Genomic DNA, 25,855 nt, shown 5'->3' with positions numbered 1-25,855 from the left:
CAAAGGATGGTGGGCACTGTGCCTGGCCATTCTGCATGAGACACTCTGAGAGACACAGGTATCTCTGGTGCTCTGCCATCTCCCAGGCCCCCTTATTGTGTACGGCTCCTAAAGGGGTATCCTATGTTCTACAGCCATTCACACATCACCCCCCAACACACACACACACACACACACACACACACACACACACACACACACACACACATCCCATAATCAGAGTGACTAGAATTCCAGAACCTAAAGTCAAAATGGAAATGATGGCAGGCAGGATGGAGTTTCCACCGAACGCTCCCCACTCCATGGAGGCTGTGCAGGGCCCAACCTGCTCCACAGTAGCGAGAACCACACAGAGCGAGCAGCACAGGCTGTTGCTGGGACACGTGTCCTCCTCGGCATTCCCTGCTCTTCTGTCCCCTCCCATTCATCCCTCCCACGTCCTGCTCTCTGCCCAGCGGGCCCTCCACCCGCACCAGAGGGCAGGGGCACCTGTGGCTTGGCAGGGCTGGGTGCCAGGGGCCATGGCACTCTCTACTTCTGGGCTCGCCTCCAGCTCCCAGCCCACTGTGGTGACAGCCTGCCTGCCGTGGCTCAGAGAACAGAGTCAGAACTGTGCTCTTATGCCCCCAGCCAGGACCACACGCCTGGCAGGGAGGCAGGGACCAGAGCCCCAGCCCACAGTGGCCCACACCACCCAGCCACAGACTCTGTCTGTAATCAAACCTACCATTAGCGAGATGAGAGGCAGTACCCAACCTCCACCCTCGTCCCGTCCAGCTCTGGTAGTGACCATCTCCAAAGGCGGCAGAGGAACTGAGTCCCAGACAGCAGTAACTCAAGGGCTTGGGGTCCAGAGAGGTAGTTCCAGGTCAACACCTGAAAGGTTCCCCAGGAGAGAGAACATGATCTCAGGCTGTTCCTTGTAGGAAGGGCACGTGGATCAGGAATGTGTGGGGCACACTTTGCTATGATTCGGGGCCACTGCTGCTAAGGCCCAAAGAAGAAATATGAGAGCCTGGAGGGGCCACCGTGGTGGGGGACTGGTCCCCAAGGAAAATTTAGGCTTTTATCTCTTTTTGAGGAGCCTCTGTTTCTACCTCTATCAAGAGGGGGTCATGGTGGAGCTGGGGCACCGAAAGTCACTCCAAGAGGTTCCTGATAAATACCATTTCTCTCCTCAGGCTATGCTGGAAAGGGGACAGAGGGGAAAGGAAGGGGACTGGGCTAGCGCTGCCTCTGTGAGTGGAGGGGAGGGGGACTTACGTGACAACCTGCTATCCTGGTCTGGCTTGGGAGTGCTGGGACAAGTTTTCTCGGATCCAGCTTCCAAGCTGGCCAGTCCCTTCTGTCAAGACCTGGCCAAACACCAGCACACTTGGTCCTGAGAGGCCCATTCAGGCCCATGAGACTGGGGTGGGAATGGAACTGGTGTTGTCAGCTGACTGCTTGACACTTTCTTGCCGCTCTCCCTCGCTGGCTCTCTGCCAGGGGAGGTTCAGGAGTGTCCTCCCCCAAGGACAGTGTTGTCCCTGTTTCCCCTCACCTGTGAAAAGGTCAGACAAAATCAGAGGGACAGGGAAGGGGTTTAGGAGATGACCCTTGTACTCAAGAGTCACTGGGTAAGGAGAGTACAAAGACAATTCAAGGAAGCTGGAAGCTAACAGGCCCGAGCCTGTCAGGGGTCTCACTGGCCCCATCCATCCACAAACCAGCAGGGACACTGTCAACTCTGCTAGCATAGGAAGAAGCCCAGAGAGGCCAGGAGGACAGCAGGAGGCACACAGCTTTCTGTGATAAACCCAGGCCTTACACCTCGGCCAGTAGTAACCAGAATTCTGCTTCTCAGCATGATGCTTTCTCTGGTGGGGAAAGGGGTCCTCGTGGTCTTCTGGACCCCACAAGGGAAAGTGAGCTACCACCATCATCATCAAAAAGACAAGCTTATCCAGATCTCTTCTGCCCTCACTACCCTGCCAAAGTCTTTGTCTCTGTCAGATTCCCTGTGGCCCAGCAGGGCAGCCACTCTGCCAGCAGGATACACAGGTGATACGCTCACCGAACTACCGTGATGACATGTGTAATAGTTTGTCCACAGTTCTCACGAGTATTCTCATTTGGTCGTGGCACCTGGGTGCATGCCAATGTGCTCAGCTCAGGCCAAGGAAGTCGGGCAAGAGCCCTTTGCCCTCATAACTAAGGGAAACACGGAATTCAGGGGGTTCAGAAGTCTGGGCACAGCAACCACCGAAGGGCCCAGGAGGAGCTGGGGAGAGGCTACCCTTTTCCTACCCGAGGCCAGAGCTCAGCACCTTTCTTCTCAGGCAATCTAGGACCACACAAGCAGTGGCCACCTAGAGGCTGGGGACAGGGCTAGTGGCCAGCTAGGTTAGCCCAGACAGGAGGACAGGGCCAAGGACAGGGCAGGCGAAGGGCCGTTGCACAAAGAAACAATCAGTACCCCAGACTCTGTCCAAGTCCCAGTGCCCCAGATGACCATGGGCCTGACCTACAAGAACATAGAACTGCTTGGAACTGGCCCCAGGAGTCGCCAAACATTGCCACCATTGCTGACACACACACACCCTGTCCCCGTAGACAGCTGTGGGACTCAATCTCCTTGAATACTTTCAGGGTCAGGTCACTCACTACCTAAAACAAACACTGCAAGCCAGGTAGACTGTGTCCCCTTCATAGTCTGTAAACTGCACTCCACACCAGGGGGAAAAGGGTCAGAACCAGGACCCACCACAGCCTGGGTCCCCACAGCCATCACTGTTGCTGACTATGAAACTCACTGGGATGAAGGAAGTGGGGAAAGGGACCAGGAGTACCAGGACCTCAGAGTCACCTGCTCCAGACACCCGGGCCCCAAGCATGCCTCTGACCTTCCAGGGGCTCTGTAGCCCCACATGGCTCCCTGCTTCTAGAACAGCAAGTGACCTGGAAGATGGATGGGATCAGCTCTGATTTTTTTACCCAGCTCTGCCCCAGGCTGACAAGCACCCTCAGAGAATGTGGGGCTCAATGGTCCTCATGAGCTGCCTGAGGGCAGGCTTGGTGCCAGGGTCAGCTCCGGGTCAGCCTGCTTTCCACAGCTATGGGTGCAGAGGGTGAGGCAAGTTGTAGGAAGGTCAACTCAATACCCTACCACACCCCTCAGACTTTGCAGGCTGGCTGTGGGTCCCCAAAGCACTGTTTCTTCGGCCAGCACTCATATCCCACGTGGACCTTGGTGTCCCTGAGCCGGGACACTGCCACTGCTGAGTCAGGGCTCCTCCCTCTGCCACCCCACATCCGACTGGAGGCCTCCATGTCTGGGCATCAGTCCCAAAACCCACACTTCCTCCTCCAGGCTGGTGCAGGCTTTCCTTGAGACTCACTGTGGTGGATGAACTTTCCTGAGTTCCTCTGGTCTATGAGAAGTGACTGGCCCAGCCTGAAGCCTGGCCTGCTTGTGTGTGTGTGTGTGTGTGTGTGTGTGTGTGTGTGTGTGGCGTGGGGGGGGGACGGTGGCAGGGAAGTGGACAGCAGTGGCTTCAGTCATGGGAGGGCTCCCTTCTCCCTGCCTCTCCATTCTCCTCCTGCCATCTCCGAGTTAAGTCCACACTCAGAGCTGGGTGCAAGCCTCTGCCCCAGCAGAGCCAGCAGGCCTCCTCCTGCTCCCCAGCACCCCGCCTGGCACAGCTACTCTGACTGCACGCGGGAGCCAGGCCCTCGGTGGTGGCGGCCATTTCCCGACACTCCTGATTAGTTTAGTTGCTGGCAGAACTCAGCTGACCAAGACATTACTGCAGAGGAGGAGGCCTATGCCCTGGAGAGCAGAGACGACCCAGAGGGCTCACCTGGACGGCTCACATTCCCGTAATGACTCAGCACCGCTACCACAGGAGGTCAAGATAATGGGCAAGGGTCAAAGAAACAACTTCAGGGACAGGGGGTCAGGAATGTGCCTAAATGCGTAAGACAGGGGGAAGGCTCGGAAGAGAAAGGCATACCGGAAAGGAGACTCCACGGAGCAGAAGACTGGGTGAGGGGTGGGCTCTGAGGTTTTCCCCAGGGGGGCTGTGGCAGGCTGCAGGCCACAGGGCCCAATGCATGCTCTTTGCTGGGGGAAGAGTATAGACGTCCATAGGAGACAAAGGGACATAGTCCACCAGAGGGAGGAGAGACAGAAGACTCCAGCATCTCTGGGTCTAGAGTCTTGTGTCTTTCCCCGGAGAACCCACTCTCTGCCCTATTCATCTGCTGGGGATCCACTCTCAGCTACCTTCTCCCTCGAGCGCTCCAGCCACACAGTGCTGTTTCTGTGGCCTGCTCCTTCTTGGAGTCCATCTTAGTACATTTAGGGGAGAGGGAGCTGAACCTGGTGGGAGGTGGGGACCGGGACTCAGCTGCTTTGTAGTATAGGCTGGGTCCATTAAAAAACAACAACAACAACAAAAACAAACAAACAAACAAAACAACCTCTATCAAGGGTGATCTGTGAAGCCTGGTTCCTAGGACTAACCCCCACCCACTCCAGGAGCTGGGCGGCTTGGGCGGCTGGCTGTGCTCCATTGCACCCCCTCCTGGGCCAGTAACAAACTGCATCCACAGCTTCTACCCAGGATTGGGCAAGAATCCACCCTCGGTCCCACCTGCTCGTGGGAACCAGAGGGGTTCAAATGCAGGCCACCCTTACAGCATCAGCCCACAGGATAGGCCCACCACCCCAGAGTTCTGGAGTGACCCCACTGTCCTGCAACTGCCTGAATAGAGACACATTTCTAGTCCACCCTGCCCATCCCCGCCCAATCTTTTACTGTTTACGGGAGGGGGGTGGGGGTGGCCAAAGACACCATCAGCCCAGCCAGGGTGACTGGTACGGAAGGCCAGCCAGCAGGCTCTGGAGGACTCGGCCTCATCCTGGAACTGTGGACAGAAGACCACCTCACAGGACAAAGGGCTGCAGCTGAGATACAAACCCTAGGCAGAAGGAGCATCCAGATTAGCCAGGCGGGTCTGGTGGTGGCTCAGAGTCACTGCCATAGAAGGGGTTGTCAGTGGGAGAGGGTGGGGAGATGTACGGAAAGGGCCACACGTCAAGGACCTCAGAGGCTTCCAGAGGCTGGGGCAGAAGGGAAACAGATCTTACCATGGAGTGTGTAGGAGGAAATAGCCTGTGAGGCCTTAACTTGAAACCCAGCTGAGACCTCTGACCTCTAGCCTAAAGGGAAGAAGCGTGTTTGGAGCCACTAAGTTCCAGGTGACAAGTGACAGCAACCACAGGAAAGCGATGTGACAGGAAGGTTCCTGTTCCCAGACACATGTGGTACATGCCCTATCATTCAATAAATACGCTTCTACAAGTGTTTGGAGGAACTCGGGGTCTACCACATCCTCCAAAACAGCTCAGCAGTGACCTTGAGGGGCCCTTGGCTGAGGTACACTAACACCTGGTCCTGTGTTTACTGCAGATTTGTTTTTATTTATGTGTAAATGGACCACCTCCAACAAGTCCTCCTGAAGGCCAGAAGAGGGCGCCATATCCCCGGAAACTAGAGTTACCTGAGGCTGTGCACTATCTAATGTGGGTGCCGGGAATTGAACCTCGGGTTCCTTTGTGAGAGCAGCCAGTGCCCTTTATGCTAGGCCGTCTCTGCAGCTTCTCTTATGACTACCTCACCAGGGACATGAAATGTTCACTCGACCTTCAGAGATCCTGCACCAAGCACACATGCTGACTGGACTAGCCAGCCCAGGCTGGAGAGAAGGAAGGTTCTGGAGTAGGCAAAGGAGCCACCTGGATGCACACAGCTGGGCTCACCAGACCTGACTTCCTCCTCCCACTGTCCCACAGGCCCCAGCTCCCATTCACCCAGTAAAAGCTTGTGGGTCCCCTCCCCTTGTGCTGTGTGTGCCAGGCACAGGGAACCCTGGTCCCTGCTTCCTGGAGGCCGCATACCTCCGACATTTGAACCTCTCCCCCTTGACTGGGATACCATGGGACATTCTTTAAGCATGGCCTTCTGTAGAGTTCTTCTCTAGAGTTCCTGAGAACTGGGCTCTGAGTCTTATTTTGTGCACTTCTGGGTCTAAAAGACTCTGTGGAATACAACAGGTGCTCAGGAAGTACCTGTGAACACACTCACACACGCGCACGTGTGCACACACTCACGGGAATAAAGCTGAGGACAGACGTTGCATTTCCATCAGCAGGAGCAAAAAGCTGGAAGGTTAGGATGGAAGGCCCCTAGGGGCACAGGGAAAGCGTCACACATATGTGGCCTTCAGGGCCAGGCTGGTTACAGCACTGTCTCCTTAGGGAATGTGACAGCCCCATGACACCTCACCCACAGGGCCCACAAAGGACACTTTGGTGGCTCCAGTCATAGTCTTTGTATGTGTTTACACGTATGTGCGTATACACAGGGGCAGGTGGACATGTGTGCACCCTTGCAGGTCAGACACTGATGTCAGCTGTCTTCACTGTCACCTTATTTTTTTTAAAGATTTATTTATTTATTATGTATACAACATTCTGCCTCTGCCCGCATGCCAGAGGAGGGCACCAGATGTCAGTACAGATGGTTGTGAGCCACCATGTGGTTGCTGGGAATTGAACTCAGGACCTCTGGAAGAGCAGCCAGTGTTCTTAACCTCTGAGCCATCTCTCCAGCCCTGTCACCTTATTTTTTAAGAAAGGGCCTCTCATTGGTCTGGAACTCACCAACTAAGCTAGGTGGCCGGCCAGCAAGCCTGGGGATCCTCAGGTCTTCCCTTGCCCAATTCTGGGATCCCACGTGTGAACCAACACACCCAGCTTTTGCATGGGTGCTGGGGACAGAACTCAGGTCCTTATGCCAGCTGAGCCAGGCCCCTTTCCAACCCCTCAATCTGTCTTTTCCATCTGCAACCTTCTGGAGCAGAAGTTCCAGTTGACAGCAAATGTCGCCTCTGGGCCACAGCACACCAGGCACAGAGGTGCGTAGATCACAAGCCATCGGGACGTCATCGCATCTGAGCCAACAGCTGGGTTACCATTTCCAGCTGCCCACACTAGATCCCCTTGCCTCTTTGTTTCATGAAAAACAAAACTGGCGGCAGGCACACACAGCCAGGCAGTGGAGTCAAGACAGCAGATCCCAATGGGTAGGAGCCGTCACAGGAGGAAGGCGGATCCACGAAGGATGGGGACACAGGAGGCCTGCCAGCTCAGCAGCAGGAGACTGCTGCAGCAGGACCGTGAATTCAAGACCAGCTCGGATTCAAGAATGAGACCGCCACTCGACAAAACAAAACAATTTTTAAAAAAAGGAAGGGAGCATGGGGAGGGGCATCAGACATGGTTGCTCAGGACACTGATAAGGGTCAGGGTTTCTCAAAGGCCTCAGGGAACACCCCAGTCAGTGGATTCATCAGAACTCAGGCCTGGTTGAGCATGGTGCCCCATGCCAGTCATCTTAGCTCAATAGAGGCTAAACAGGAGGATGGAGAGTTCCAGTCTAACCTGGGCTACAGAGACAGGCAGACCCTGTGTCAAAACCAAACACCCACTAAAACAGGAAGGAAAGAGAGAGGGAGGGAGGGAGAGAAGGAGGGAGGGCTACCAGGCTCTGCCTAGGTCCTATGAGCCCCACTGTGCTGAGAGGATCCAAGGCCTTCTCTCTCTAGGTGAAAGGCCTCCCTCCCTGGCAGTGCCTTTAGAAGCTTCTAGATTTCCTGTCCTGACTTGCAAGCCAGGCTTCCAGTATTATGAGAAGTTTCCAAGAAGATAAAATTCATTGCTAGTGGGAGCCAGACACTGGATCCCGGTTCCACTGGCAGCACTCAAGGGAGGGATGGCACGGTGCACTGTGTGATGGGAGCCCAGGCGGTCCTGCTGCGGCAGGGGGGTGGCGGTGGCAATGAGCAGCAGCAGCAGCAGCAGCATCCCCTTCTGTACCCGCTGGGGCAGCTGCAGCTCACTAGCCATAGGCGAAACCTTTGTGTGCCTGGTGCCACTGTGCTCAGCTTGCATCGTGCCCACTGCTGCCGTGGGCACTCTGCCAGCTGAGGACCCCCTGCCTACCCAGTGACCGACGTAGCCTCGGCCAGAAGCCCATTTTCCTAACAAGGAAGAGGAAGGAGCAGGGTTGCTGGTGACAAGCCAGCACCCCCATCCTGCGTGCTGGCTTCGCGCTACTCTTTAGACACGCTGGCTCTGGCCTTCTCATGGTCAGTGCGCTACTTAATCTTTTGTCAGCTTGACATAAGCTACACACAGTTATCTGGGAACAGGAACCTTAACGGAGAAAAATGCCTCCCTCAGATTGTTTGTGGCAGGCCTGTACGGCATTTTCTTGATTGATGTGGAAGGGTTCGGGCCACTGTGGGTGCTGCTACCCTAGGAAGGTGGTTCTGGGCTGTGTAAGAAAGGAGACTGAGAACGCCATGAGGAACAAACCAGTTCCTCAGGTGTGCATGTGTGTGTGGGGGTGCCTTCTCCTTCATTTCCTGCCTCCTTCAGAGGACTGTTCCTAGGACAGGTAAGCCAAACAAATTCCTTCCTGCTCAAGCTGCTTTTGGCCAGTTTTTATCACAGGGACAGAAATCCTAACTAAGACAGGTCACCATCCCTGTTCCCCCATTGCCCAGGACGATATCCGGCTTATAATAGAAGCTCTGGAGGTGCAGAGCTGGGTCTCACACTCAGAACGCAGCGAACACAGATCTGAGCAGGTAATGACGCCACGGGCCAACTGCACAGCACATAGCTAGGAAGGAAAGGGGGTGGGGTGGGAACGGCAGTTGGGACAGGCATCCCCACCTGTGCATGTCCACTTCTAGCACCCCATGACCCCACAGTCACATCCACTAGATGTGGCTCCAGCACCCCAGAACCCTCCAGAACCCTCCCCAGGGCTGTCGCTCAGTCCAGGGAACCTGCTTCTCAGAACCTGTGTTCTCAGGAGGAGTCCCCGAATCTCAGGTTTGGGACCCAGAGTTGCCCCCATCCCTCGGGGACAAAGAAAGAATAAAGTCAGACTAAGGAAGGCAGATGGCACAAGGTGGGCCTGGCCCAGTGCTGTGAGGGAATGTGTGACCAGTTGCTTCAAGTTCTTCTGCCATGAATTCCCCACCATGGTAAACTGGAGACTGAACCCATAAGCCAAACCACTCTTCTCCCCGAGGCTGCTTCAGTGTTCGGCCACAGCAATGAGAAACGGGACTAACACGGGAGGAATGGCAGCCAAGGTAAACTGGTGTGTGGTGGCCAGGCTTCTGCACCCGGACACTGGTGACAACGTGGGGTCCTCAGCTAGCCACTGCAGTGTGGGGACACTGGGGACGGTGGGGATGAGGCCACAAACCCTGGTCGTCATATGCACACAGGTAAGCCCCAGTTCTCCTGGGTAGGTCTCGGCCCGGTGGACAAACATGCCTGGCCTGACCATGGGTAAGGATGCTGACATGTCAGGTGGGGAGGAGCTGGGGCCAGAAGTAGCTGGGCCTGGCTTTGGGCACACACAGCTCAGCTCACTGGTGGGAACTGTAACTTCTAATGTCTCTGCTGGTAATACTACTCATCACGTGAGAAACTGTTACACAACCCAAGAGGGACGTGCAAGGCCACCGTCCAACAGGGAAGATGGCTACCCGCATGGCCATGCAGGAAGCACACTCCAAGACAAGAATGCCACACACTCCTTTTGCAGAGTGTGTAACCTGCGCAACCTTGCCCTGCAGCTATCAGTGAGTCTGAGTGTTTATGTCGTGCCCATTTTCAAGGTGCCCATTCTGCAGCTGGAGCAGCGGAGGCTTTGGGACATCCTGAACTTTGCAACCTAAGGCTAGGGCTTGGAAACCTGGACACCAGTGCCACCTCCATGCCATCATCTCCCTGCAGTCACTTTAGAGTGTGTATCACTTCTGTTCCAGGGAGCCTGTGCTCAGCACAGGACAACTGCTTTGAGAGCCCACGCCCACCTTGCCAGCTTCCATTTCATAGGTACATTAACATGGTTCTAGGTCCGACAAGATGTTCAAGGCTGTTGATGTAGTCAGATGCCCTCACACTGCAGGGATGGCTGCCCACCCAAGACTCTAAACCACATCCTCCTCCTCCTCACCAAGGGACTGGCCACCAGTCCAAGGTTCCTTTGGGCCTTGCTTGCTAGGGGAACCATGGCTTGGATCACCATGGTCCTCAAAGGATGGAGAAGTGAGCTGAAAGAGCCTGGCAGATGCCAGTCCTTTTCCCCATGGCGTAGAATTGTGCCCACAACCAGCGGTGACTCTCCTAATGCAGTGCCCGTGGATCGACACTGCCCACACAAAGGATGTCTGGTTAGCCACCAGAAGTCTCACCATCACCATCCCTGACACAGAGATGGCCCTGTTCCCTAAGTGACACCAAATCTAATGAACTCTGGAATCTTGGTGGGTACAACCCATTGACTCCAAACTCACTGTTTGGCACTGGGATTCCTGGGGGCCCTGGCCTAGCCCAGGCCTTTCCCCAACTTCTATATATAGCATGCTTGCAGGGAATCAGAGCTGAGGAACGGTTGGCTGAAGTGTTTACAACCCTGCCAGACAGTATATATCTCATTCCTGCCATGACCAAACCACCTTCGGAGAGGACTGACCGTATAAGTCAGGACTGGCTGAAGCCACCACAGCAAGGCTCTAGTGGTGCTCCCTTGGCTCTAGTGGTGCTCCCTTGGTGTGAAGCCCTAGAAAGAAGGGAAACGTGTGTGTGTGTGTGTGTGTGTGTGTGTGTGTGTGTGTGTGCGTGCGTGCATACATGAGTGTGTATGTGAGAATGTGTCCTAGGTAGGTCTATGTCTGATTGTGGCCCCAGTGTGACCAGACACCTCTTGCTCCTACCCCCATGTCCAGTACCAGCCTCTAGAGGGAGTCAGTCCACAATGATGACTTGGGGTCCTCACCTAAAAGTCACTCTCTGTCAAGGACTCAAACATGACAAGGCCTATCACCAAGGGCTCCAAAACAGGGCTCCATACTAGAAACTGAAATGTCACTCCCAAAACTTGTGACCCGGAACTTTCTGGGTCAGAATTCATACTGCTGGGGATACAGGGAAGCAGATTGTAGGAGCCGGACACAGGGTTCAAATCCCAGTACCCTACCACTGCCATGTGAGAGGGATGAGTGCCTCGGCCTCCCTGAGCCCACCGCACGGTATTGACATGAAATGGCATGCACAAACACAAACACACAAGCTTCTGCTTGCTTAGGTGTCACAGAACCCATGGACCACCAGCCACCAGGCATATCTCACAGACTCAGATTGGGAGACAAGATTTGCTGAAGGTCCCTCAGCCCAAAGCAGACGCACCTCTCCCCACACATCAGCCCAGCTCTCCTATAGAACTCCATGACGAGGGGCTGGCCTGCCCTGGGGACTGTGGCATCACCAGGGACATTGTTGGGCCCTGCAGACACACCTCAGGGTAGACTTTACCTGGAAGGGTGGGTAGGCAAGGCAGAGACAAGTAGGCTTTCAAGACCCAATCCACAAAGGTATGTTCTGGAACTCGGAGAGCTCATGCAAAATCAGAGCACCCCAGTTTCCAAAGGGCAGGCCGGCGAAGCTAAGGGAGGTGCTGCCCACATAAGCAAGCCATTCTGCCTATTGACCCGGGGAAGCCAGCAGGGCTGACTAAGCTCTGAGGCTCACACACAACAAACCTTTCCCTTGGTGTGGAAGTCAGGCCTGCTGTAGAAGCCAGGCCCACCCCTCGCCACGACATCTCACAGATGCAAGGCTCGGAACATGCTGGATGAATATGCACGTGTAGGGGTTAAGAGGGTGCCAATCTTTGGCAGTATCTGCCCTGCACCCCCTCCTTTGCTGTCTGGTTACCCTGCCCGCACCTGCCAGTGTCTGAATCCTCCCAGGTCCCCAAGGCATAAGCACCTGGTCTGTTGGGTCCATTTGGGAACTGAGTCAATTTCACAGAGGAAATGAAGTCTGCAGAAGACGAACTGCACGATGAACACTCCAGATCAAAGCCTGGGCCTGCGGTGGTGCAAACACGTGTGCCACATCATCTCTGGCTTGCCTGTCACCTGACCCAGCCCCAGCTCCTACCATTTTCTAGCAAGCCATGCTACTGGTCTCTACCCCCTTGGTGGCGAGGCTGGTCCTTGAGTTTCTACTCCTCCCCAGGGACAGCATGGATCAGGCTCCCACGGGTCCTCTCTACTACAGCCTGCTCCAGAGAGTCTCGCATGGTCCGGTGTGGCTCTCCAGGACGTTAATAAGAGGCTACAAGAATACAAATGTCCACCGTGTCCTCAGAACCTACAGAAAAGGTCCTAGGACTCCACAAGAGATCCATGGGATCGGGAGAGCCACCCTGGCCACAGCTCCCTCGAAAGCCACTGAACGACAAGAGAGGAGTATAAGGGCATCAAGCTGGGAAGCCCCGGCATGGACATCCTCATGCCTACTGGCCCAGCACTAGGGAAGTCTTCACAAGTGCCTAGCACGGTTGGCACTCATACCCACCTTCTCCAGAAACAATCTGCAGGCTCATGTTTACTGTGACGGCGTTTACAGGCACAAACGATCAGTCAGTGCACGGGTAAATTCACCACAGACCGTGAAGTGAAAATTCCAAATCCCAACAAGAAGACTCAAGCCCTATAGCGCCAAGAGTGTGAGGTGGAACCAACTTTGACCTCAGTACCCCAGCTGAGCTCCAGAGCCACAGCCCAGGGGCTGGCTCAGGCCCAGTCTATATGCAGAGACGCAAAACATGACGCTACCTGTGGCTATGAGGTCTGCTCCGTCTCCATCCCAGCTGTCCCGGCTATTCTGCTGGCTTGGCACTGGCCGCAGCTCCTGGGTGGTCCTGGTGCCCCTGGATAGACAATCTGTGGGGGGCACCGGCTGTAGCTCAGGCTCTGATGCAGGAGCATGGACAATTGCAGGTGTCTCCAGAGGGGCAGAGGTGACCTATAAGGAAAGAAGGGGACAAATGAGCCAGGAAGGAAAGAGGCCTTGGGCTATCTTGCTATTCCTTCCTTACTGTGGCCTGACCTCTGTGGTCAGCAGTCCAGCTGAGCTGGCTTCAGACAGTGAAGACAGCCTGTACCCTCATTGCTTAGCCATGGACCCCAGATACAAGATAATGGATACTGTAACACTATGTGTCCATCTTTGATATTGTGACATAGCAGGTCCTAGCTTTTGGTAGGCACCCTGGTGTCTAAGAGAAAGTTGTGGGGAGATGCACCAGGGTCCAACCTTATGCAGCCTGTCCCTGGGGACATCTATATGCCATTGTGCAGTTCACCACAGGACCCTGGTGTTCAGCTTAGGAAGCTGGGCTGGCTATCTCAGCTGCACCCCATAGATTAGTGGGGATGTCACTTCCCCAAGTCCTCTGGGGACCAGTCTCCTTGAGACCAGAGACTATACAGCATCCATTCTAGGTTCTGCTGTGACTGCTTTTCAGGTATGGGTGAGGTTCCCCATGCCACAGAATGAGTGGAGAGGGCTCAAGAACCCATGGACTCCATCTTTGGAATCTTTCATGGAAGAGCGGGGGGCTATTGCCTGGTGTCTTCCTCTTTACACCACAAGTCTGCCTGGCCTCACCTCCTGACACAATGGTTCTGCATCATGGAGTCAGAGGAACACATGAATGGTAAGTAACCTTGGGGACCAGACACCCTACACCTCTGTGGAATCGACAGTCCTTGCAGAGACATCCATCTGTACACAGGCATCTAGTCCCCACCAGGACACCCAACTTGCTTGAGTTAGGCTCAAAAATCAGAGCCCAATATATGGGAGTTGGTTCTCTCCTGCTGTGTGGATTCCAGGGGTCAAACTCAGGTCATCAGGCTGCCAGCAAGCATCCCTCTTGGCTAAGCTATCTCACTGACCCTCTTCTGAATGGATTTAAGTACCATGTACCCAACACAGAATTCACAAATTACCACAGTACCGTCCCACATCACCATATCCATCTCTAGAACCTTCTCACCCCCAGACAGAAGTGGCCCTGACCCCCCATATCACAGTACCTGACTGTCTCCCTTCTAACCCCCTTCCTACTTACCACACACACTTCCTTCTGCCTGTGACCTTGACTATTCTAGTGGTCCCACACCCCTTCCAAGGCTGGGGAAACCTGAGGTTTCAAAAAGGGGCCTTGAAAAAGGAGACTGAGGTGGCAAGGGGTCAGCACAGGCCAGGGGGATTCCTGGGTCTAGGTGGGTAGCTGGGGCCAGCTCAGCTCCCAGCAGGCAATTTGGGGCACAGGGAGCCAGCCCCAGGCTGGTGGCCCCTCTTCTTCCCAACTGAGAGCACAGGGCTGGTGAGAAGTCATTTTCTGTTCATCCAGTTATTTTTTTAATTTTTTTTCCCAGGGCTTAGTTCCGTAGGAGTAGCACACTAAGTGAGACGGATGTTCGGAGTTCCTGAGGCGAGCTTCGCCCCCACCAGCCCTGCAGGCAAGAGACGGATGAATTTACTGCTCTGTTTCCTGGAATGTTTTAATTTACAGGATCCATATGGAGACACTGCCCAGCTGCACGCCCCCATCCCTACCCCCAAGCCGAGGGCAGGCGTGCGGCCTGAGCCAGGAGGAAGCACGCTGGGCCATGCATATCACTTTTCTTCATTCATTCATTTTCTCCTTGGGACTGGGGGTGAGTCCATTGGGGCGGCAGGGACCCCCCCAAGCTCTACGCAGCCCCTGTAGGGGCTTGGCTACTTCACAACCTTGTCCTAAATCACCATGGAAAATTCTATCAGGGTGAAACTAGAGAAAGACAGATACAGTGTTGCCACATCCATGAGGGGGTGGCAGAAGGCTGTGCCGCCAGCCAGGGATTCCTGCTTCCAGCGAGGGCTTATGGGTCAAATCAGGCAATGTCCTTGTGATGGCCTCTGAGGACAGGCTGGAAGGAGGCGGAGGGTTGCGAACACCCCAGGCTTGTTCCCTACCTGTGACCTGCTTTTCCTCCTGGAGTAGAAGAACCAGCAGGGTCTTGCTGGGGCAAAGACTGGGCATACTGTGGCACCCCAGGAAGGGGCTGTGGGTATAGAAGTGGGAACTGGTACCGAGTCTAGCACACAAGGGGAAGGAAGGCTCTTTGCTGAGTACCTACTATGTGCTGGCACCAGTCCAAGCCTTTATACAGACTTATGCAGTGAACCTTCCAGCTGCCTCCTTGCCAGCAAATTGGCACAGCAACCTGTCTGAACTTGCACAGTAATTGGGGCTTTGAAGTTGGCTGTGACCTCAGTCAGCTATGAAGCAACTGGAGGATGAGGCTTTTAAACAGAGAGCAGCAGATAGGAGTCAGGAGTCATAGGCAGAGACAGAGGGTGGGGATGGCACTTCAAGGGTTGGGTGGGAGGACTCCCCAAGAGGTGGAAGATCCAGGAGAGCTTCCTGGAGCAGGTAGAATCTGAACATGGCCTTCAAGGGGAGTAGGGTTTGGTAGGGAAGGACAGCAGCCTGGACATGGGGAATGTCATATCAAGAACCATGTGATTAGGCCCAGCCTGGCTCTATCTGTTCCTCTACCCACTGACCCATCTACAAGTCCATCTGTCCACCCATCCACCCAATATCCATCTAGTCATCCATCCACCCATCTATTCATCCATCCATCTGTCCGTCCACCCATCAACATTATCTGTATGCGATGGTTATTCTTGGTTGTCAACTTGACTACATCTGGAACTAAGACCCAAGCGGCAGCCCTACTGTGTGTTAGACCTACTATGTGTTTCTGTGACAAAGAGGCTATGACAGACATCAGCCCTTTCTTAAGGGGCCACAAACCACCCCACAGGGCAAGACCATAACCCACATGAAGGTGCTCAGCAGCAGGGATGCAGAAGACGGCCCTACTCAGAGTCAGCAGGAGCCAGGCTGAAGGACGCTTGTCCCTTCTTGCATCTCAGGTGCTTCTGCAAGCATCTGGTGCTACCTTTAAAGGTTGCATTCTCTTTGTTGAGGAACATCAGCAACTGAGAAAACGATTTACACTTAGGTAGGAAAGTAAGGCAGGGCTTTGGAGCCATGCTACGTCTCTCAAAGTCACACACAGAGTTATCAAATCCCCCAGCAAGGCCCACTTGGGGACAGAGACCAGAGAGCAGAAAGCACATATCTCTGGGATAGCTTGAAAATGGTCGTTCACCACAGCCTTCTGTCCTGGAGTCAATAACCCAGACCACAGCCGTGGTCACAGAGCCATGGCTCTGCCCCAGCCGAGTCTCCAGAGGATGAGGCAGCCAGCACTGACGGCTTCACATGTCCCTGCCTTGCCATATGCTAAGCTCTAGAACCATGTGTGGCCTGGTCCTGCTGTCTGCCCAGCAGTGTGAGCCTAGATCAGAGGACCACATGCTGGTCCTTCTTCTGGCCTAGCTCTTCTTGCTATGCTATATAACTGTTGTTGGAAGTGACGACACTTGACTCCTCCCTCATCCCAGGGGAGCCTGATCAGGGTTAATGGATGTGCGTGGAGGGGCTGTAGATCATCACATGCTAAGTCTCCCATCCATCCTTCCTCACCTTCCCACAGCTGGACTGAACACAATTGCTAACGGAAAGCAGCCCTGGGCTACCTACCTAAGTCTCCTCTCTGCTTGGGTCCCCCTCCGGTCTCTGTAAAATGCCATGATGCCTGGGGCCTGTACTATTGTCCTCAGTTCCCTTTCCAGAGGACCCTGGCAATCACAGCATTACAGGGCCACACACGGGGCACACCTGGCTTTGAATGGTTGGCTGGATAAAGGCCATGGTCCCCGGAACCTCCATGGGCAGCAACCATTGAGTTAGTATTGGTCAGCTGGTGGCCAGGGGCCAAGAAGGATATTTCTATGTCTCTCCAAAATAAAAAGGGGTTCACAGTCTGCCATTCATATCTCTCATGGACACCCACATCACCATGCTTTCTCCAGGGAATTCAAGTGGTTTTTGAGGATGCCATGCCAGATAATGTCAGGAGGGGAGGAAAGAGGCAGACACTGTATTCCTGTTCAAAAAGAGAAGGACATGCGTGTGCCTGTGCGGGGGTGTGTGCACGCTAGTGCATGGGTGCATGCCTGTGTGAGGATGTGTGTGTATATGCCTTTGTGTGCATACTGTGCATGTGTGTGCATATGGATGTATGTTCTATCAGGACCCAATTCTATTTAATTTTTATCAGCTCACAAGGTCTCTCTAAATTGGAAATCTCTACTATCTTAAGTTTTATTGAAATACACTTCATATATTATACAGTTTATCTACTATCTTTTTTTCCCCAATGTCAGGGATTGAACCCAGATTAATTCAGCAGCAAGTATTTCAATCATGCAGCTCTGGGGCTGGTGAGATGGCTCAGCAGGTAGAGCTGCTTACTGTCGAAACTGATGACCCGAGTACAATCTCTAGCACCCACAGCAGAGAGAGAGACACATACGTGTGTCCCCACACACTACATGCATGCACACGGTGGCACATATGTGTGTCCCCACATACTACATGCATGCACACGGTGGAACATACATGTGTCTCCACACACTAAATGCATGCAATATAAATAAATAGTCCCAGTTAACGGCTTTTTGTAAATTTGTGGAGTTGTGGGGTTGTCTCCACAACCCATTTTAGAACATTTTGTCCAGTTAACTCTGGGGACATCATCTTTGGAGCCTTCTTCCATCTCCCCCACAGTCCTAAAGGTCAATCTTTCTCTGTCTTCCCAGCCCCCAGGGCAGTCGCTCCCTGTCTCACCCAGGCTCTCTCAGCTTCTATAGCCAGTGCTCCACGCTGCCTTTATGTGCTCTCCTACTGGGGACATTTCACATTAATGGAGTTGTCACGTGGGACCTCTCATGTCACCCTTTCTCGGTTAGCATCCGTCTTCCTGTCCCCCCTTGTCTAGCAAACCAGCCATGCATCTCTAAGAACAGGCTTCAAGCTGAGGCCCTGCAGCAGCCTGGAGGCTGCCAAGCGAGACACTGGGGTCTAGCACTAGCTGTTAGAGGGACTGTTCTTCCCCCTGGTTCCAGGCTCGCATGTATCTCCCAGCCTGCCTGGGGCCAGGACTCAGCAACTCTCCCCTGCTGGGAGATCTCAGTAGTGTGGCTTCACTTCCTCTACAGCCTGGAAGTGCCAACATGGTACTGCTTCCAAGAGGGACGGAGGAGTTTAGGGACTTAGCTGTTCCCATGCTAGGCAGTGCTGGTAGTCCATAACCAGGCCCATTTTGACAGTCCAGGGCATAGGCATGGGGGAGGTCATGAACTTGAGGATGTGCCTGTCTGAGCTCATTTAGCCAATCCCACTACTCACCTGCAGTAGGGGAAACTGAGGCACAGACTTCAGCCCAGCTCCCCAAGGACACTTAGATATCTAAGGTCTGAGCCACAAATTCAGAAGGGATTGTATACTGTCAGGTGCAAAAATGCCAGTAGAGCCCATGCCCCATCAGGCAGGACTAAGGTTGTGCATTGTAGGCAACAAGGTGGGGGTGGGGCAGGGGGATTGCCATCAGGATGCTGGTTTACCTCTCGAGCAAAGCCAGGAAGCTTAGCCGTGGAGCCGAGAATTACGGTGGAGGAGAGAGGGGCAGTTGGCAGCACCGATGGCACCAGAGAATCCCGTGCCACCCTCCTGCAGCCCATGAGAAGCCACACACAGAAAATAAGTCAAGGGTGGGAAGGAAGGTTGCTCCTTCTACCTCACAGGGCACCAGCCAGCGTCCAAAGACCTGCCAGGGGCATACAGGTCACAGGACCAGTACCAGCTGCCAATGATAGTGGGAAGGAAGGAAGAAGCCAGCTCTGCCCCCAGGAGCCCCACTCCCTTTGCCCACCCCCCCAGGCTGCATCATCATTAGAAACTGCACTCACTTCGCCCAGCTCCAGTGGGACTTGCAAGATGGCATGTCAGAGGCTCAGAAGCATCATTTGATGCCCTTGATTCCCTCTGATGGCTCCATAATGTAGGCAGAGAACTCCAGATCCTGCACTAAAGGGGGGGGGGGGGAGGCTTCAGCCCAGAGCACAGCACTGCCGTGCGCACAGTCCCCGACCAGCAGACAGCTAAAGGGTTAGTGCGAGCGTAGCGGCCAGGCGTAATTGGAAAGTTATTAGATATGGAATACACACGGCACCCAGCAAATGAGTAATCAGGGGCTAATTAAGCACACGGCACAGCCGAACGCACAGGGGAGGCTGGTGGCTTCCACATCTGTGCTGGCAATTAGGGGCGCTCCGGCTGCAGCTCCGGCTGGGGCTGCGGTGGGCGCAGACACCCACTTGGCAAGGAGCGCAGCTGGGGGTCTCTTCCCCATCACTGACAGGCTGGAGGAGGAGTCCCCAAACCCACCAGTCTTGGGGACGACAGAAGGTCAAAGAGACAAAGGGCACACCAGAAAAGATGGGAGATTCTTGTCTCTGCTTTCATGTTTTGCAGTCATCTAAGCGCCTGGACAAAGGAACGACAGTGTGCACAGAGCCAGGGCAGGGAACTGTGCAGCAATTCTGCCAGGTAATCTGGCAGGGAGTGGGCCCATGCCATGATCTAGATAGGGAAATGAGTCTGGGATACGCAGAAATCAGGCAGTTCACCCAGCCTGGTCCCGGTGTCTGAGCAAGGGAGGGAGCAGTCATTCTTTGGAAGGCCACAGTTAAGGCTAAGGGAAGAAGCAGCCAGACACTCAGACAGGAGCCCAACTCCTTGTCTCTCCTAGGGGCCCGTCTTCCACTCCTAGAGGTCCCCACTGTCCATCATCATCCACTGCTGGGCTCTGCTCATACAGTCCCCTAAAGCCCCACCACATCTGAGACAGGAGAGCTTTCTCAAACACCATCCACTGCCAAGTCGGTTTCCAATGCTTTGATCCAATAGCCATGCGAGTGGCCCGAAGTGGTTCTCTATCACATGCCACTCTCCTTTTGTCCATCCACCGATATATCCACCCACCCACTCACCCACACACCCACGCTCCCATGCATCCACACATCCATCCATCCATCCATCCACCCACCTACCCATCCAAACTGTCCTTCAATCCACCCACTCTCTCACCCACTCATAAATCCGTCCATCCATCCATCCATTCGTCCGTTTGTCTGTCCATCCGTCCATCCATCCGTCCATCCATTCATCCATCCACCTACACATCTACCCATCCAAACTATCCTTCAATCCATCTGCCTACCCACTCACAAATCCACCCATCCACCCATCCATCTCCCACCCATTTTATTAGCACCTACTATGTGTCCGATATTGTACTTGGGATAGATACAGCAGTCAATGAAACAGCTAACGATCCCTAACCTCACAGAGCAGACAGGCCAGCTGGGCCAAATCTTCCACTATGATTGCAAATGGGCACCGCTGTATTTTGTTTGCTGGTCAGTCTGAAGGAGGGAGGGGGAGACAGGCAGTAGAAGAACAGGATGTGGAGGATAAGCGGTCTGTGTAAGGGTGGCTTGGCCTCAGCAAGGGCAGAAGCCCCACAGGGAGAAGCTGTAATGATGGTGGGGCCCCTACAGCCTCTGGGGTACCTAGATCTGCAGGGTGTGCCCCAACGGGCTGTAGGAGGATAGACTCACTCTAAAGCTGCCTGGTGCACCCACCTGCTTGTCCCCCCCCCACACCTGGGCCATGAGAACGCAGCCTTGCAGGAACTCAACAGAGACTTGGCCAGCAGCTGTGAATGCCCCACCCACAGTCAAGTGACTGCACCTCTCTGGGCTCTGGCTTCCATGTCTGCAGAATGAGCAGCGTCAGCCACCTGGGTGGCCATGAGGGAGACTGACCAAGTAAGGGCTCCATGGAGTGAACCAGCACAGATGTGAGGGTCATGGGCACACTGCCCAGGGTTGGCCAGTCCTTTCTGCCATACTGTTTTCTAAGCAACTGTCCCTGCCATGGCTCCAAAGAATGGCCCAACCAGGCTGTGGACCAGGTTCCCAGGCAGGCCAAACTGGCTACAGGGTGCTGGGGAAGGGTACATAGTTTATCTGTCAGTCACCATCACAAGCCTCTACCCCCCAATGTCCCTATCCCTTATCCCCAAAGTCCCAACCTCTTCCTCAGTAAGATCTCCCAGACCCTAGTCAGGTCCCCTCCTGAGTAGAACTGGGCACTGCCCCACCCACCACATCCAAGGACCATAAGGGGCATCAGATCTGCTACCTCAGACTATCCTCCTCCTCTGAGCAGTCAGGGTCTAGCCCAGCATCCCCAGGACACCTCAGGGAAGAAGCAAAGAGTCATAGAAAGGCTATTTGCAGGGCTGGAGAGCAGTGTTTCAGGCCAAGGGAACTGCCAGAACAAAGGCCCTGTAACAGGGCCTTGTCAGGAGGAAGTCAGGGAAGCTACAGGACAAGAATGAAAGGTCTCCTTACCCTGGAGGCCTCTGAGTCACAGAGATATGTGATCTCTCTCTCTCTCTCTCTCTCTCTCTCTCTCTCTCTCTGCGTGTGTGTGTGTGTGTGTGTACACGTGCATGTCTCTTTGTGTGTGTAGTATGCACCCATGGGCACAGGCCAGCTAGACGTCAGGCATCCTGCTGTACGGCTCTCCACCTTACTCCCTGGAGACGAGGTCTCTCACTGAACCTGGAGCTCAGCTGACAGCCAGCAATCTCCAGCCGTCCTCCGACCTCCACCCCACACAGAGGTTGCAGGCGGGTGATTTATTATAATTATTATTTTTAATCGCAATTCAGAGCCTTGCGTTTGCACAGCAGGCTCTGTGCTGTACGTACCCTCATGTACGTACTTACTGAGTCAACTCCTCAGTCCTGGTTTTCGCCTTTTTGAAATTGAACTTTTGCTGGTGCGTGAGTTTCAGGTGTGAGTGACGGGGCAGATCCACCCTGCGTGCCCTTCAGTCCTCCCCACAGCTGTAGCACACAATCTACAGCGCCTGTCACATGGGGCATGACAAAGGCAACCCACAGATTTGGTGCAGACCTTCAGTCTGGCTTTGACTGTGCACGCTTGCTCAATTTGCCACGGTTTCCTCCCTTCCACGGGCTCCTAGCCTCAGCCCGAGGAAGACCCGGAACATCCCACTGCCACAGCGTCCCTTCTGCTGTTTCCTTTATTCCCAGCAGGCTGTGCAAACGGGATCCCACAGGATGTGCCCTTCGGGGCCTTGTTTTTCTCACCACACAGAGCTCAAGGTCTCTTGATATCAGAGGTCAGTGACTGGCGCTGCTGGGCTCCTCAGGGAAGCTAAGCTGTTTGCTCCAGTGTCCCTAAACTCCGTATTCTAGAAGCTGAGCAAGCTGAGCGAGAGATAGGGAGGCTGCTTTCTCGCCCTCGGTTTCCTTCACTATACAGTCCCTCCTCCCTCTAGGCGAAGAGGAAGGATGTTCCCTCTGTCCCGAGAGTGTGTGCCTTGCCTTATCTGCTGCATCCCACTTCTGGGCTTCTCTGCAGGATATTTTCTCTGCTTTCCCGGGTCAACTGCAGAGTTCTTACTAGGAGTGGACTCTGGGCATGGTTCCCATCCAGACGCGGTTCAGTGACGGTTAGTAATCCATATAACTACACATGGCAGAGAGACTACAGACGCCAGCCCTAGTGCACCCAGGTTAATACAGAGACCAGGGATTGGGGCACACCTGGCAGGTGCTAAGGATTTGGGAGAGTGGGGCCTAAGGGTTTGCCAAAGGCCCCATCTGGGCCCTACTCCCCCATGCCCATGACATAATCACGGCGGAACATACAGAGCGCCCACCCGGGGCAGTCAGTTCATCAAGCGCTGACAGCCGTCAGCAAAGTGATCAGGAGACTATTAATTTTTCTCCTCTCCCTTGCCAGGAGTGTAACAGTGAGAAATGGCAGTTGAACCACAGGGAGGTTCTTCAGAGCGACAAAATAAAAATAGCTCTAATTGAAGCTGATAGAAATTACACCCTTAGAAAACACGTCGGGATGCACGCTGGGGCAGGGTGCCTGTCACAGGCTCCTGGAAACAGGTGACAACCACAGCAAACAGGCTCACAGGGCCTCACGGCATCCGCCGGGTGGCTGCTGGGAGGTCCCGCTGCGCAGGGGGAGATGGCAGCGGAAGACATGCAGAAGGGCCTCACCTGCTCTGCTGTCCATCATGACAAGGGCACAGCAAGCCAGCGTCATGAGAGGCCAAGGTGTGGCCTGGGTTCTGGGCAGTCCAGGGGATGCCACCACTGCAGTCAGGTTAATAAGCCAATTACCAGCCTCTGCCCTGAGGCCCTAGTTCTTGGAGCCCAATACCCACGTGAACAATGGGGGATACAGAGGGCCCTGGGCTGGCCACGTGTTCCGTCCATGGTAGCTCATGGTCTGAAGCCTGTAGGCTGGGTCAGTGGTGTGTGTGTGTTGTTCTTCTTTTTTACTTTTGTTTGTTTTGGTTTGGGTTGGGTTTTCAAGACACGGTTTCTCTGTGAAACAGTTCTGGCTATCCTAGAACTCGCTTGGTAGACCAGGCTGGCCTGAACTCAGAGATCCACGGGCTCTGCCTCCTGAGTTCTGGGTCTAAAGGCGTGCGGCACACGGCCCACCTTGTGTGCACGTGTTTATAAACTGAACGGAGATGAGACGATCGAGGGCAGACGCACAGCGTCTGTTCCGCTCACTGCCTACCTTAAGTGCTTTCCCTGTGTTTAATTCACTCAGTTCCCACAGCAACCCATGAAGTCCACGCCCACTGTCACCACCACAGGTGAGACTTGTGGTGCACACTTGGACAGCCAGGAGCTCTGGGCCCTCACCTTTCCTGCCACCTTACCCAGGAGGCTCCTGGCCTGAAATGCCTGCGCTCAGAATGGGAAACAGCGGTCCTCAGCTCACCCAGGCATTTCCAGTGATAGCGACCCATTGTCCCTTCGCATGAGGTGGAGATTGTTCAGCTCTCCCTCAGCCAGAGCCTTGATCTGAGCCCAATCCTGCTGGCCAGACCCTGACACTTGTGCTCTGTGCCAGGTGCCTGCTATCCCGGGCAGGAAGAGGAACAGACAATAAACTGTTTTTCTGAGTCCAGAGACCAAACTGAAAGGCATCAGAGGGCTCAGGGATAAAGGTGCTTGCTGCCAAGCCTGAGGGCTACGTGCAATCTCTGGAACCCCCAGGGTGGAAGGACAGAACTGACTCCTGCAAGTTGTCCTTTGGCCTCCACGTGCGCACAATGTCATGCACACACGCGCATACGCACACACACACACAGAGTAAAAAAATAATGTTATGAAGTTTTGTTTTTTTTTGTTTTTTAAAGAAAAGCATTGGTATGGGGGGCAGATGGCAGTCTTTCGCCACAGCCATGCTGAGACAGAACCTCCCTCAGGATGTAGCAGAGGGTCACCTTGAACTTCCGGTTCCCTTTTTACTTCCCTAGTACCAGAAGGACAGACTCGGGGCTGGCTGGTCTCTGGACACTGTTGGCTGAATCTGAGAGGCAGAGACAGGAGGGTCATGAGTTCTAGACCAGCCTGAGCAGTACAGGGAGCCCTTACTTCCAAACACAACAAAGCCAGAGTGTGACACTGACCAGCGAAGGAGCTTTTATTCTTTCCTTTGTGCTGGGGGTAAAGAACCCAGGGCCTCCCGTGGGCTAGGAGAGAGCGCCACCACTGAGTCCCAATCCAGCCAGACTATTTTTTTTTCCTTCTGAAAGAAGAAAGAAAAGATTGGAAGGAACCCACACCATCGCTCCCTCCCATCTCAGGAAAGCAGCTAACACGGGAGACACATCTAGACGACAGCAATTTCTGTCCCCGTTCACGGCCGTCTTCCTTGAAAAGATCTGAGGGAATAATTGGCTGACGTGAGTCCTGGCTGAACAAAAAGGCAGGAGAGAAGAGCGGGAATAGCGGCTGTGAAGTTCACAGCAGGAAAGCCAGGTCATGGTGGGGAGCACGCAGTAGGAACGAGGCTAGGTCATGGCAGGTCTGGTCAAATCTGTTATGTGCTCTGATGCCATGGCACAGAGTCTAGCCTTGCGTCCACCTGGGCAAGGCCAGCAAGCTCCTTAAGAGATTGGAAGGCTATGTCCCTTGTCGGAAACACGGATGATTAAACCCCTGGGTGGACTCAGAGCGGACCGTCCCAAGGTTATCACGCACTAAGTCAAGTACCCCAGGCTTGCCACATGGCTCCTGGGCTGATGAACATTGGGATGTCCATGGGCCAGCTGACTCTCCTCTGAGAGTAAAGGCCAGGGGACTGCAGAGTGGCGGACCTGGCTGGCTGCTCATGGCCCATGACAGTCACTGATGCCCAGCTGCAATGCCGCGTGTCCACCCAATACCAAACAAAAAAGGTGGCGAGAGATGGGCCACGTTTAGGCTTGCTGTGCTAGGTGGTGGTTTGTGTGTGAGCAACATTATCATAAAAAATACCGAAGCAGCATTACCTCCCTACTAAGCTTGTGGCGGGGGGGGGGGGGGGCACAGGACTGTGTGGATGTGTGAAGGTTACTGAGCCTCTCTGAGCTATGGCTTCCTCTGTAAAATAACACAGTAGTGTCTGCCTTGGGGCGGGTAGGAACAGAGCTAAGACATAAAATCTGCCACAGCCCCTGGAGATGTTTCTATTTGCTTACATTTCTGGGTCATCATGTATTCAAGCACCCTCTAAATCTTAGGTTGGCAAACTTGTTTATTAGGTAGGTATCCATTTTGTGCAGGAGAGGAGGAAGGTACAGAGACAAAGATTCAGCTCCCTCACATCACTGAGGCCATTTGCTCTGCAGCAGACCCCGCCACCCTCAGTCTGTACTTTAGCGTCTTGGCAAAATGACCCTTGAAAAAGTCCAACATTCTGGAGAGGATTCAGGGGCTGGTCAATTGTGCACACCTGTGCACATGTACACACGCTGGTAGCTCAGCAGTTCACGGCAGC

At 54.2% G+C, this 25,855-nt stretch overlaps 1 protein-coding gene across 3 annotated transcripts in view; it reads right to left on the bottom strand.

Moving 5' to 3' along the window:
* Gse1 (Gse1 coiled-coil protein) overlaps window positions 1–25,855 on the bottom strand; it is a 342,705-nt gene that overhangs the window by 205,140 nt on the left and 111,710 nt on the right. For all 3 annotated transcript variants that reach the window (XM_075977458.1, XM_075977459.1, XM_075977460.1), the window contains exon 2: window positions 12,760–12,949. In XM_075977458.1, coding sequence (XP_075833573.1) covers window positions 12,760–12,949 — 190 coding nt within the window. The remainder of the gene's footprint in view (window positions 1–12,759; window positions 12,950–25,855) is intronic.

The sequence above is a fragment of the Microtus pennsylvanicus genome, chromosome 6, assembly GCF_037038515.1.
Source record: "Microtus pennsylvanicus isolate mMicPen1 chromosome 6, mMicPen1.hap1, whole genome shotgun sequence".
In the NCBI taxonomy this organism is placed as follows: domain Eukaryota; kingdom Metazoa; phylum Chordata; class Mammalia; order Rodentia; family Cricetidae; genus Microtus; species Microtus pennsylvanicus.
This window is presented reverse-complemented; position numbering and strand designations above follow the sequence as displayed.